Source organism: Lutra lutra, chromosome 1 (genome assembly GCF_902655055.1).
Source record: "Lutra lutra chromosome 1, mLutLut1.2, whole genome shotgun sequence".
NCBI classification, from domain to species: domain Eukaryota; kingdom Metazoa; phylum Chordata; class Mammalia; order Carnivora; family Mustelidae; genus Lutra; species Lutra lutra.
Window position 1 is genome coordinate 48708170 of NC_062278.1, and position 13699 is coordinate 48721868.

General features: G+C 41.3%; 1 protein-coding gene across 4 annotated transcripts in view; it reads left to right on the forward strand.

Annotated features, from left to right (window-relative positions):
• Positions 1 to 13283, forward strand: part of COL8A1 (collagen type VIII alpha 1 chain) — a 154229-nt gene extending 140946 nt beyond the window's left edge. For 2 of the 4 annotated variants that reach the window (XM_047723005.1, XM_047722997.1), the window contains 2 exons: positions 6458 to 6788; positions 10208 to 13283. In XM_047723005.1, coding sequence (XP_047578961.1) covers positions 6461 to 6788; positions 10208 to 12117 — 2238 coding nt within the window. In that variant the 5' untranslated portion in view covers positions 6458 to 6460 and the 3' untranslated portion in view covers positions 12118 to 13283. Of the gene's footprint in view, positions 1 to 5922; positions 6789 to 10207 lie in introns of those variants that run through there. The other 2 variants (XM_047722980.1, XM_047722990.1) reach the window with 2 other exon arrangements.
• The last annotated feature ends 416 nt before the right edge of the window (positions 13284 to 13699 follow it).

The window sequence follows — 13699 nt, forward strand, 5'->3', positions numbered from 1 at the left end:
TCAATTATGCAATAAAGTTCCATATCCCTAGATGATCCTAAGGTGGGCTTATTGGCATGATATTAAAAGGTCATGTAATCATTCCTTTTTTGCCTTAGCCAATTTGGTGATATATTTTTAATGTTCCTTTCCCAGCTCCCACTAAAAGTAAGCTACATGTGCACTGCCATTATGAATCAGCTGCTCAGGTAATAAAAATAACAACAGAAATTGTATGACATGGGACGCCTGTATGGCTCAGTCAGTTAAGTGACTGACTCTTCGTTTTGGTTCAGGTCATGACCTGAAGGTCATGAGATAGAGCTCCACATTCGTGTCCATGCTCAGCAGGGAGTCTGCTTGAGATTCTCCCCTTATGCCCCTTCCCTATTTGTGCTCTTTCTCTCTCCAAAATAAACAAATCTTTAAAAAAAAAAAAAAGTTGCGCATGATAATAGGTTTTTTATTTATATATTTATATATGTTTATATAAATATAAACATTTATGAATGTTTCTACCATTATTAATATTCAAGTTGGAAATATTAGGCTTTCTGTCAGCAACTGTTGTAGACAGGATTCTAAATGCAGAGTGAGGCTGAAGGAGATGTTTTCTAATGCACCTATCAATACTAAGAGTTTTGACTGTCAAGCTTTTTCAATAAATATTGAGAAAATCCAAAGAATATCACATATTTTCCCTGTCCTCAGGAAGTTTGCAATCATGTTGGGGTCTAGTGGACAAAAAAACAATAGGAAAAAACACACTGTTGATGAGCTGCATTTAACTTTTGTTAAATTTTCAGTAGGACAAGTAAGATAATGATGGTTAAGGTGGGGAAGACTTCACAGAAGAGGTAGGAATTGAGTTGGTCTAGAGGAATGGTTGGTGATAGGGCTGAGTTTTGTCCGCCTCGTTCATATATTGTAGTCCTAGCCCATAGTACCTCCAAATGTGACTGTATTTGTTTTTGGGTGGTTTTTTTTAATATTTTATTTAGTTATTTGACAGACAGAGAGGCAGAGAGACAGGCAGAGAGAGAGGAAGGGAAGCAAGCTCCCGGCCAAGCAGAGAGCCCGATTCAGGGCTCGATCCCAGGCCCCTGGGATCATGACCTGAGCCGAAGGCAGAGGCTTTAACCCACTGAGCCACCCAGGCGCCCCATGTATTTGAAGAGAGGTTTTTTAAAAGAGGAAATTAAGTTAAAATGAGGTTAGTAGGAGAGGCCCTGACTGAACATGACTGGTGTCCTTATAAAGGAAAGATCATGTGAAGATCATGTGAAGACATAGAAAGAAGATGGCCATCTACAAGCCAAGGAGAGAGGTCTCAGAAGAAACCCACCATGCCAACATCTTGTTCTCTGAGTTTTAGTCTCCACAACTGGGGGAAAAACATTTTTGTTGTTTAAACCACCCAGTCTAAGATACTTGGTTATGACAGCCCTAGCAAACTTATACAATAGGGTTGAAATCTGGAGAAAGATTAAAAAGAAAAAAAAAGAAGAAATCTCAGGGGAAAAAAGAATACAATAGAGAGGTCAAAATGAGGATAGATGAAGATGAAGAATTAAGTTTTGAAACAATGGTTTACATTAGTTAAAGTCACCTATAACTACCATTTTGATAAATAGGACTTTCTGGGGGTTTTTAGTATTGTGTCTTGAAAGACAAATAAGCCTCCCAACTTTCACATCTCTAACCAAAATTTGCTTTCTCAGAGATGTCTTCCACTACCCTTTCCAAAACAGCGTCTTCTACCTCGAGTCATTTTTTTTTTAAGATTTTATTTATTTATTTGACAGACAGAGATCACAAGTAGGCAGAGAGGCAGAGAGAGAGAGAGGAGGAAGCAGGCTCCCCGCAGAGCACAGAGCCTGATGTGGGGCTCGATCCCAGGACACTGGGACCATGACCTGAGCCGAAGGCAGAGGCTTTAACCCACTGAGCCACCCAGGCGCCCCAACCTCGAGTCATTTTTGAACACTTCCCTCTGCTTTGTCTTCTTCACAGCACTCAAATCTAAAATTGAAAAATTTAAGTTGTTTATTATTGCCTGTCTCCCCACACTGGAATGTGAGTTCAATAAGATCAAGGACCTCACCTAATTCACTCCTTTCTCTAGTACCCCTCACAGTAACAATTAATAGGCACTCCTTACATACCTACGCCTAATGAATGAATTGCTCTGAGAAATGCAAACCGGACAGAACTTTCTTTAAGAGGCATGGGAAAGCCAAGAAGACAATTCTGGTGAATATTGCAGGGGTAGTATTCTGTCTGACTGCCCCTTGCTTCCGGAGCGATAAATCTGAGGATGTGAGAAACGATAAATCCTGCGTGAAGGGCTGCCCAGCAACAGATGAGAGAAGCTTGTTCACAACACACACACACACACACGCACACAGGCACACGTGCGGATATGCACACAGTGTTAGCACCATGTGAAAGGGAAAGTTGGACTTAGGGCAAGAACTGAAGGTTTAAATACTTAAACATTCTTTTGCACAGCAAGCCAAAATCTCACGGGGGTAAACGTACAAATAAAACGCTGAGGAGTGTCTAAAATAATATATATCACATTATTCTGTTATATACATTACAGGTCACATGAGGAAACTGAAACTCTCTGCAGCCCTTCCCAAATATAGGGAACCGTTTAGGGCTGTTCAAAATGATTAGGATTGGCGACTCTGACACCAGAATGAATAACTGCCTTGGTTCAGCTGTTCTTTTTTGCCATTTTTAACAAGTACATCTTAATGGCCATTATTGTTTTATTCATGTTAGGTTTATCATTACTGCAGTTAACCTCACATTTATTTTGGCTAGTACCCTTCTTTGAAAGTCTTTGACATTTCAGTTGGTTTTGATTTGTCATTTTGGTCACAATCCATTAATAATAACTTAAATTTGAATGGTGCTTTTCAGCTTACAAAAAAATTCATATTATCATTCATGTCCTTGAACAGCTCTGTGGGAGAGGCTGAGATGATCATTTCTTTTTTTAAAGTTGCTCTTTTATAGGGAAGGAAACTGAGGCTTAGTAAAGATAAGGGACTTGCCCCAAGTCGTAGACACAGTGAATGGCAGCGCTACAACTCAGCTCCAGGTCTTTGGTTTCTTCTACATAATGACATGAAACCCATCACTGGTTGGGCTGACTGGCAAAGATCCACCGTCCACACACATTATGTATGTTTATGTTCATGCGTAGTCAAGTGTGCACAAGCACACACACACACACATGCATGTTATCAAATAGAAATCTAAGAAAACAGTGACTGGAACAGCGACTAGAACACAAATCTAAGAAAACAGCATTATTGTGTCATGCATCCCCAGAAAAAGGAAAAAGAGGCACAAAAACCCATTACCACCATTTCTCCCAGCAGAAATTCCAAGGCTCCTTCCCCCCACCAGGTGTTTGTATAGCATTAAACAAATCTGATGTTCTTTTGAGTGATTTGGGGAGAACCACCACACCACTTTGACCACCAAAAATATCCTCAGGGACAAGAGGGAAATTAGTAAGGATAAGTCAAGCGGTAAATTCTAACCAGGGCCCCTATATAAATACTCAAGTTAAAACTGAACAAAGTTTATTTAAATAAAGAGCCAGAGAAATGGCAGATGGCAGACCAAAGGAGGTGGTTTTCAGGAGAGAAAGGCCAAGCCTGCAAGAGGAAATAATTGTAGTAAAGTAGGATCCCACTGGGCCATTGGTATTCAACTGGTCTTCTTCCCAGGCATTTCACTTCCTTCCAGTTTTCCAATGTTTCATTAGATTGTCCTGGTTTAAAGATTATTAAGTATAATCCAACACATTCACGGAACTGATGGAAAGGTGAAGAGCCAAACATGCTAGTTTATTCTTAAAGACATCTCCCCAAGTTCAGGATTTAGTAATTAAATTCCGTCATCCCCAAAGATAGAATTAAGTCCTAGCTTATACATCACCAGGTATTACCATACATTTCTGGTATGGATTAGCATGTTCAGCTCTCTAGTGACTGCTTTAGACACTGAATGTTAAGGACGTTAGAGAACAACTGAGTCTTATTTTTAACAAATAAGAAAGTTGAAGGGATCTGTTCAGATACATAAAACTGAGAAATAAGGCCTGAAGTTCTAGTCTTCTGAGTGGACAAAGAATAGTGGTATGTGTAGTATACTGTAATTTGTGTCCTAAAGGTGTGTGTAGTATATATGTATATTCTTAGAACATCTCCAGAAACATATGAGGAAAATGGGAAAAGCTGTTGCTCCCAAGGGAAGGGATTTAAGCCACTAGATGGAAGTGGGTGGGAAATTTACTTTTGTTGTGGATAGCTCTTGCTACTCATTAATAGTTTACACATCTGTCATGCCTACTAAAAAAGTATAACCTCTGTGGGGGCAGGGCCCATTGACCATTTTATATTTATCTTTGTAGTCCCTGGATGGGTGTAGCATTATGTTTGGTAAGTAGTTAATAAGTTTATCATTGAGTACTTACAGATGTTCTTCTTTTCCCATCTAAAGTAAAACTGACTATTACCAACTATAAATCAATACTAATTTTGTAGCTCTTTCCAAATGGTTTATAATAATTATTCTTAGACAGAAAATAACTGCTTTCTATCTCCTCCCATTCACCAACACATTTATTATTTCGAGCACATTTGAATCAAACAGTTCTTGAGACTATTCTGATTTATGAAATGGAGAACATTTTATAAATCATTTTGCTGACAGATGTTTTGGGAGAAAATGACTAGTTAGGATACTGAGAAAAATTGTAAAGCAGTGACTTTTGTGGTAGAGATTCCATTAAATATTTTCTTAGGTGCTTTTTATTAACCAATTCTTCTGTAGCCTGTTCACACTCGTGGCATTACTCTTGAATAGGATGTGCAAAGTCAACACATATTTTCTAAGAAGTGGAAAACTATGATCCAGAATTAAGAAAGACAGAAGCAAAGAAAACAAACTCGCAGAATGGAAATTAAAGTTATTTAGAGATAGGAGTTTATTCAAAGTTCTTACATTAAAAATTGTGAAAACCTTGCCATTTCCTTCTCCAGCATAATCATGACACACCACTGAGGATTCAGATTTTCATCAAGACCTTTCAAAAGGTGTGGGAAACACCTTACAATGCCCAGTACCCGGGAGAAGACTTCAATATGTACCACACTTGCCCTCTAGTGGGCCTTTGTGGGCATTGCAGTTCCCTGGGCTTTTGGGTTTTCAGCTAGAGGTCTTTTTGAGGTGTTTTTTAATAAACATAAGCCCCAATAATATTTTCCATTAACTGTTAAATTGCAAAGGATGCTGTTAAAGGGATTTTCCAGTTTATTCTCATGAGTGGCTAAACATCGTTGTTTTATTTACACAACTAGTTTGCCTTGTAAACTCCTTTCTTTCATAAAAGTTTCTTTCGTAAAAGAAAAACTTCAGTGCGCTCCAGGTCCAATTAGGCAAATTCCAAATTAACGACTTTATAGTATTTAAGTAGAACAAAATGGCATTCCATTACGTGCGTAATTATAGTGATTTTTTAAATATTTTGGGACTGTCACATGAAGTACCTTCCTTCCAATTCAGAAGACTTGTGCAGTTTTCATTATTGTTGTTTGTTCGCTATTTAACACTTATATTTATTTGTGACCACGCCAAAGCAAAGGACAGATGAAAAATCTCAGCCTATCAATTACTGTTTCCATTTAGAATAGAATTTCGGCACGTACTAACAAATTCCAACTTACCACCAAGTTTGCCTCCTTTTGGCCAACGTAACCTAACCATTAGGAATAAGTTTAGTGTAAATGTGTGACACTCAAAATAACAGTGATTTAAAGAAGATGATAAACCTTTAGCTTTTTATTGTGTAAACAAATTTCAAACATAAGAATTAATAGGGGTCTTCGTGTTCAGTAAAGGCTGAGGTTTATTCTAGCTTGTTACTAAACCACGCACAGTACATGAATTTCACTTCCTGGTCCATGGTTTCTGATCTGTTTCCAGGTAACATATCCACATATCAGCCAGCTGCAAGGAAGAGGAAAAACAGGGCCATTCTTCTTTAGGATCCTTCTTGGAAGTTGTACCCATTACAACTACATCCAATTGGACAGAACTTTTTCACATCACCACATCCGGCTAAAATGTCTTTATTTTGGGCTGCTCTGTTCCAGCTAAAAATCAAGAGTTCCAATACTATGGAAGAAAGCAGAATTGATATCTGGGGACACACAGCAGTATTTCCCACAGTTTATAATCCCACTGATTGCCTTCATGTGACAGTTCCTACTCTTTTCTGTTTTTTGCATGTTTTCTACTGAGAGGTAACACCGTCCTCCTTTTCGTTTGTTTTCCACAGGGGACGTTCTGATGATAAAAATTGTTTCCTTTTTCTCCCTCTTCTTTCTCTAAGTAAACTTGTCACTTGGCCTGCCAGTTTTCACCTATGTTGGTGCGTTCATTCCTTCCACAGGTGATGGCTGTACCACCTGGCCCTCTGCAGCTGCTGGGAGTGCTGCTTACCATTTCCCTGGGCTCCATCAGGCTCATTCAGGCTGGCGCTTACTATGGGATCAAGCCGCTGCCACCACAAATTCCTCCTCAGATCCCACCACAAATTCCACAATACCAGCCTCTGGGCCAGCAAGTACCTCACATACCTTTGGGCAAAGATGGCCTTAACATGGGCAAGGAGCTGCCCCACATGCAGTATGGCAAAGAGTATCCACATCTACCCCAATATATGAAGGAAATTCAGCCAGTGCCAAGAATGGGCAAGGAAGCAGCACCTAAGAAAGGCAAAGGTAACATCATATTCCTGTCCTGTTAGGAAACACCAGTTTTCCAAAATCTGAAACTATAAGATCAGGGGGAGAAGCTAAATTTTAGAAATTTTTATTTTGGAACGTGTTACTGACATTGTTTATGGTGCCCTAAACTCTATCCTTGAGAAGTTCAAGACTCAAAAATACAAACAAAATTACTGTTTTATGTTGTGCTTTATTATTTTAACAGCATTAAATGGCACGAAACACGTTTTTACTCCCTTATTCATTATCTCTCCCAACATTTGGCAACTGTTTAATGAGCATCTATTTTTGTGTTAGAAGCTGGGCCAGATGCTGGGGAATTAAAGCAGGCAGGGGTGGGGGCAGTGACAAGCCTACAGGAAGCTGCTGGAAGGTACAGAGAGCAGGAGTGCTCGGGCCTCTTCCAAACTTGTCTTCCCTGACCCTGAAGGAAACCAATCCAGATTCACTCCCTCTCACTGACACTCACGCAAAGAGGACACCTCTGCTTAAGACGGTTGAAACTAGAGATGGACAGGTTATCGATGAAATTTTCTCAGCATCACGCATGATGTCCTCGAGTGAAAAATCGCACATGACTCAGTGCAGCAATATATTATCAGCAAGAATTAAAAAAAAAAAAAAAAAGATGGACATTGGGGAGGGTATGTGCTATGGTGAGTGCTGTGAAATATATAAACCTGGCGATTCACAGACCTGTACCCCTGGGGCTAATAATACATTATATGTTTATAAATAAATTTTAAAAATTATAAAAAGAAAAAAGAAATCCATTATCTTAAAGATACAGCTTTCAAATGCTTTTCTGCGGTTTTTCAAGAGCACAAGATTTGAAATACGAATAACTTCTAGTTCTTGAGAACCAACAGCCTTAAAAGATTTTGAGGAGAGTTTATAGCATCATCTAGTGTACAAAGAAAAACTTGTGCTAGAATACCTTTTAAAAAGTATCTTTGAATACCATTAAAACTGCTTTTTCCCCAACAAGTGCCTGCCTGACTTGTTTCTGCTTCAATAAATAACTTTGGAAAACTCAAAATTAAAAAAAGTGACTAGTCAGTCTTCTTTAATGGGAGAGCAATGTTGTTAAAGACCTACTGTGTTAGGAATATATAAATATAGGGAGCCTGGGTGGCTCAGTGGGTTAAGCCGCTGCCTTCGGCTCAGGTCATGATCTCAGGGTCCTGGGATCGAGTCCCGCATCGGGTTCTCTGCTCAGCAGGGAGCCTGCTTCCCTCTCTCTCTCTCTCTCTGCCTGCCTCTCTGTCTACTTGTGATCTCTCTCTGTCAAATAAATAAATAAATAAAAATCTTTAAAAAAAAAAGGAATATATAAATATAAATGTAAATATATATATATATATATGAATGAAAGCACTTTGTGAACCAGGTGCTGGATAAATGCCAGTGTTTTTAAGAGTGCTTTCATTAAGCTACTACACCTATTAATCAATAAACTGAGAGGAGACTATGAAGGGTAAGGACTGAATATAGAGATGACAATTTTTCCCACTGTCTTCTAGCCATATTCACTAGTTATTCAACACCTACAAAATGCTTATTACTGTGAGAGACACTTTCTTAAAACTTCATGAGGTTCATCTGGATTCCTAAGAAACTTAGCATTTGTATGAAAGGAATTGCATCAACATAGCAATTCCCTTTGAGGAGGTAGAGGCCATTCCTACTGGTCCCTAAAAAGGCAGGAACTCTAGGTCTGGGGTACTAGTGGATTTGGTGTTAAGAGGCTTAGAAGCCAGAAATCAAAGACCTGGAAATAACATAATACTGTATGTAAACCATATTTCAATTAAAAAAAAAAAAGAACACCTCTCTGAAACTAGTTGTCTTTGTCAGTAAAGTAAGATTTGTTGAGAAAATCAATGGCATGGGTAAGTAAAAATGCTAAGTAAATATTAAAGCATCATAAAAACTTTTGAGTTGCTAGAGCTGGTCATTCAGGAAACCCGAGCTAAGAACAGAGTACATGCCAGGCACTGTGCTGGACACCCAGGATTCCTGATGAGGAAGACATGACCCTGCTCTAGACGCTCTTGATATCGTAGTATGTCCTACACACTGCCTAGAAATAACATGCCGTTATTGTACTAGACTGTCTACTTAGCATAAATGAAGTATTCCCAATTTGCTTCTCTTAGGGAGCTGATATTCCACTTAGGGGATTATCTCAGCCATTTGTTTCCCTTCCTTTCTTGGGGGGCCTGCCTGACTTTTGGCACTTCCTGTACTTATTCTGATGGGTACCAGACTGCAACCGGAGAATTTGCTAAGAATATGAGTTCTACAGTCTATTTTGTTCCCTGACAGTAGCTCAGTGAGAAATGGAATGGTCAGGATTAAGAAGTGACCACAGGTTAACATAAAACTTTGAGACTGTAAATTTCATTTATGTTTCATTTCAGTAGCATAGAACATCCAGAGTTGTGTTGCTCTGAAAGGCACAGTATAATCATCGTAACAGATATTGAAAAAATTTGTGAAAGCATAACATCTTTCACATCTATTATCTAATCTCATAGTGGCACTGTATTGCATGTGGGGAGGGGCAGGGGGAGGGAGAGAGAATCTCAAGCAGACTCCCTGCCATGTGTGGAGCCCTACATGGGGCTCGATCCCTCGACCCTGAGATTATGACCTGAGCTGAAATCAAGAACCAGCCACTCGACCTACTGAACCACCCAGGCACTTCATGTGGAAGATGTTATTAAATCACACACAAGATTAAATACTTCTATTCTTCCCTGAATCTACATGATAATTACTTCCCCTAAAGCATCATACTGCATTTCAACACAAAAGGAAATATTATTTAGCCACAAACTATTATATAAAAAAAACAAGGACATGAAAAAGTACAGCATTATGTAGATAAACTAATAAAAAATAAAAATGGAGAATGACTCCATTGTTTAAAATACACACACACAGACACACACGCACATACACACCCACACCTAGAACACATGAGATGGAAATACATATAAATATCAAGTGCTTATAGGCAAATTTGATTTTTCTTTATCCCTCTTTCAATTTTCCAAAATCCCCATACAGAACACACCTAACAAAACTTGGAGTTTTGTACTTAGAAAAATGTTTCTTCATTATTCTTTAGCTTTTCTCCTTAACCAATGTTGATAAAAGCAGCTACAGATATCAGTACTCAAACACTATTTCAAACATAACAAAGCAATTATTAGCTTGATTGTTCTTTAAGTACTGATAGTCCTGGAAGATGAACACATTATTCCTAGTGTTTCCTCTCGATGAGTAATAGACTAAGGTGTCAGAACTAAATAATGATCATCATGACTTCCTTGAAGAATAATAACTATTAATTTTTCTCTCTTTTTCCCCCTTCTCCCTCCTCCCTCTCCCACTCTCTTTCCCAGTAGAAATACCATTAGCCAGCTTACGAGGGGAGCAAGGTCCCCGTGGAGAGCCTGGCCCAAGAGGACCACCTGGGCCCCCCGGCTTACCAGGTCATGGGATACCTGGAATCAAAGGAAAACCAGGGCCACAGGGATATCCTGGAATTGGAAAACCAGGTATGCCTGGAATGCCAGGAAAGCCAGGAGCCATGGGAATGCCTGGAGCAAAAGGTGAAATTGGACCCAAAGGGGAGATCGGGCCTATGGGGATCCCAGGGCCGCAAGGACCTCCAGGGCCTCACGGACTTCCTGGCATTGGAAAACCAGGTGGTCCAGGGTTACCAGGGCAACCAGGTGCAAAGGGAGAGCGAGGACCAAAAGGACCACCAGGACCTCCAGGCCTTCAGGGTCCTAAAGGGGAGAAGGGCTTTGGGATGCCAGGTTTGCCAGGCCTAAAGGGTCCTCCAGGGATGCATGGCCCTCCTGGCCCTGTTGGACTTCCAGGAGTGGGCAAACCCGGAGTAACAGGCTTCCCTGGGCCCCAAGGCCCCCTGGGAAAGCCAGGTCCTCCAGGGGAACCTGGGCCTCAGGGCCCTGTTGGGGTCCCAGGAGTTCAAGGACCTCCTGGGATACCTGGAGTTGGGAAACCAGGCCAGGACGGGATTCCTGGCCAGCCAGGATTTCCAGGTGGCAAAGGGGAGCAAGGACTGCCAGGGCTGCCAGGACCCCCAGGCCTTCCAGGAATTGGGAAACCAGGCTTCCCAGGACCCAAAGGTGACAAGGGCATAGGGGGTCTTCCTGGGGCTTTAGGACCAAGAGGGGAGAAAGGGCCAGTAGGTGCCCCTGGAATAGGGGGTCCCCCAGGAGAGCCAGGCCTGCCTGGAATCCCAGGTCCTATGGGTCCTCCAGGTGCTATTGGTTTTCCCGGACCCAAAGGAGAAGGTGGGGTTGTAGGGCCACAGGGGCCACCAGGTCCCAAGGGTGAGCCAGGGCTTCAGGGCTTCCCAGGAAAGCCAGGTTTCCTTGGTGAAGTAGGGCCCCCTGGCATGAGGGGTTTGCCAGGTCCCATAGGGCCCAAGGGGGAAGCTGGTCATAAAGGTTTACCAGGGCTCCCTGGTGCTCCAGGGCTGCTGGGACCAAAGGGAGAACCAGGAATCCCAGGGGACCAGGGTTTACAGGGCCCTCCAGGCATCCCAGGGATCGCAGGCCCAAGTGGGCCCATTGGACCACCTGGAATGCCAGGCCCCAAAGGAGAACCCGGCATCCCAGGGCCCCCTGGGTTCCCTGGAGTAGGGAAGCCTGGAGTAGCAGGACTTCATGGGCCCCCGGGGAAGCCTGGTGCCCTTGGTCCTCAAGGCCAGCCGGGACTTCCAGGGCCCCCAGGCCCTCCAGGGCCCCCAGGGCCACCAGCTGTGATGCCCCCTACACCACCACCACATGGAGAGTATCTGCCCGATATGGGGCTGGGAATTGATGGAGTGAAACCCCCCCATGCCTATGGGGCTAAGAAAGGCAAGAATGGAGGGCCTGCCTACGAGATGCCTGCCTTTACAGCTGAGCTGACTGCGCCTTTCCCACCTGTGGGGGCCCCAGTGAAGTTTGACAAACTGCTCTATAATGGCAGACAGAACTACAACCCCCAGACGGGCATCTTCACCTGCGAGGTTCCCGGGGTCTACTACTTCGCCTACCACATTCACTGCAAGGGGGGCAACGTGTGGGTTGCTCTGTTCAAGAACAACGAGCCCATGATGTACACATATGATGAGTACAAAAAGGGCTTTCTGGACCAGGCATCTGGGAGTGCAGTGCTACTGCTCAGGCCGGGAGACCGAGTGTTCCTCCAAATGCCCTCAGAACAGGCTGCAGGACTGTATGCTGGGCAGTATGTCCATTCCTCCTTTTCAGGATATTTATTGTATCCCATGTAAAAAAAAAAAAAAAAAAAAAAAAAAATTAAAAAAAAAATAAAGAAAGAAAGAAAAGAAAAGAGATTTAAAGAAGAAAATGGCACACCGAAAAATTCCAAATGAAAAACATAATTGCTTCAAAACATTTATATAGTTGGAAAGTTATATTTAAGTGAAAATCTAAACCATCATGTACAAATAAAAACTAAGATGCATGTTGAATGCTCTGCAGAGCAGCCTGTAATTAAAAATGATGGGATAGATTTATGTATCAAGTACTGACACTTGTGTTGTACCCACTGGAATCATATTAGCTGTTGTATTGTTATATGCTTCCATGATAACCTGCTTATTCAGATCAGTCAATATATTTCAGTATGGAAGATCATAGCTAATGAAAGTCACTTGCTCATATTGTTTAAAGATTTCTAAATATGGCTTAAGGAAATGTCCATGATAACAATTACCGTATTTATTTGCATAATTTCCTCTGTCTTTGGGCAGATGTTTTGCCAGGAAGGTGGGGAAGGAGTCCTGTTGTGTGATAGCCCCAGTGGGAGGGAGTCAGGGCAGCAGAAGATTTTTAGCCCAAGGGCTACTTCCCTCCTGTCAGAAGCTGTGTCTTTTATGGACACAAGTCCTCCTGAGAATTGTGTATCTTGTGTCTCTAAAAGAACAAGTGAGCCAGTCGCCTGCTGTGTAATTTACTCAGTAAATTCTGTGTGCATGGCACTGGATGAGACGTGTGAGGGACATAAGACAGTGCCCCAAAAGGAGCTAAAAAAAACACTTGGGAGACAGGAGCCACAATTAACTCACTTATTTCTCAAGGATCTTTTTTGTTTCATTTTCTATAATTTTTTTCCTTCCTTCCATGTAATTTCCATGATGAATCAACTAATATAAACTTGTGGAAGTCATAAGAAAAAAATAATAACTTCCCAGTTTTGTGGAATGTTCATTATCAATATCAGTTTTTAATTGTGTTTACATGGGTATAAAAATCCCCTTCCTTTCCATACCATTCAAATGACTACAATGAGGTTTCACCCGTGAAGGGGCTATTGCTATTTTTCAATAGCAGTTGAATTTTGCAGAAATTTCCTGGTGTAGTATGTATGCAAATTGGAATGTTGTCTCAGGTTCCAAACTCAATTTCCAAAATCCAAGCCATTCTTTATTTGGGGGGCGGGGAGAATTCAGAATTACATAGGAAAATAACTTTTTGAAAAAATAATTTAAGTTTTAAATTTAAAAATGGATCTACTACTTCCAAGTGTACGTACTAAAATTGTAGGAAAAGAACTGCTTCTTTACAAGCAAACTGTGGAAGAGCTATGTAAAATATCAAAGGGCATAAGAGCCCGTGCTGCTTCTGTCACCTTATACTCAGCACAAGTCAAGAGTCAATACAAGTTTAAAGAGAAAAATAAGTATCTTTCCTTCTAGGTTTTCACTTAGGTACATACTAACCACTGCAGGCATTCAAATCTGGTTTCAAAACATAGGCAAAATATTTCAGTCAGCTATGAGTCTGCTGCTGATACCATAAGCAACAGGGGGAAATGATGTGGGGCTGTGGTAGTAGAATCTTGTATCTGTT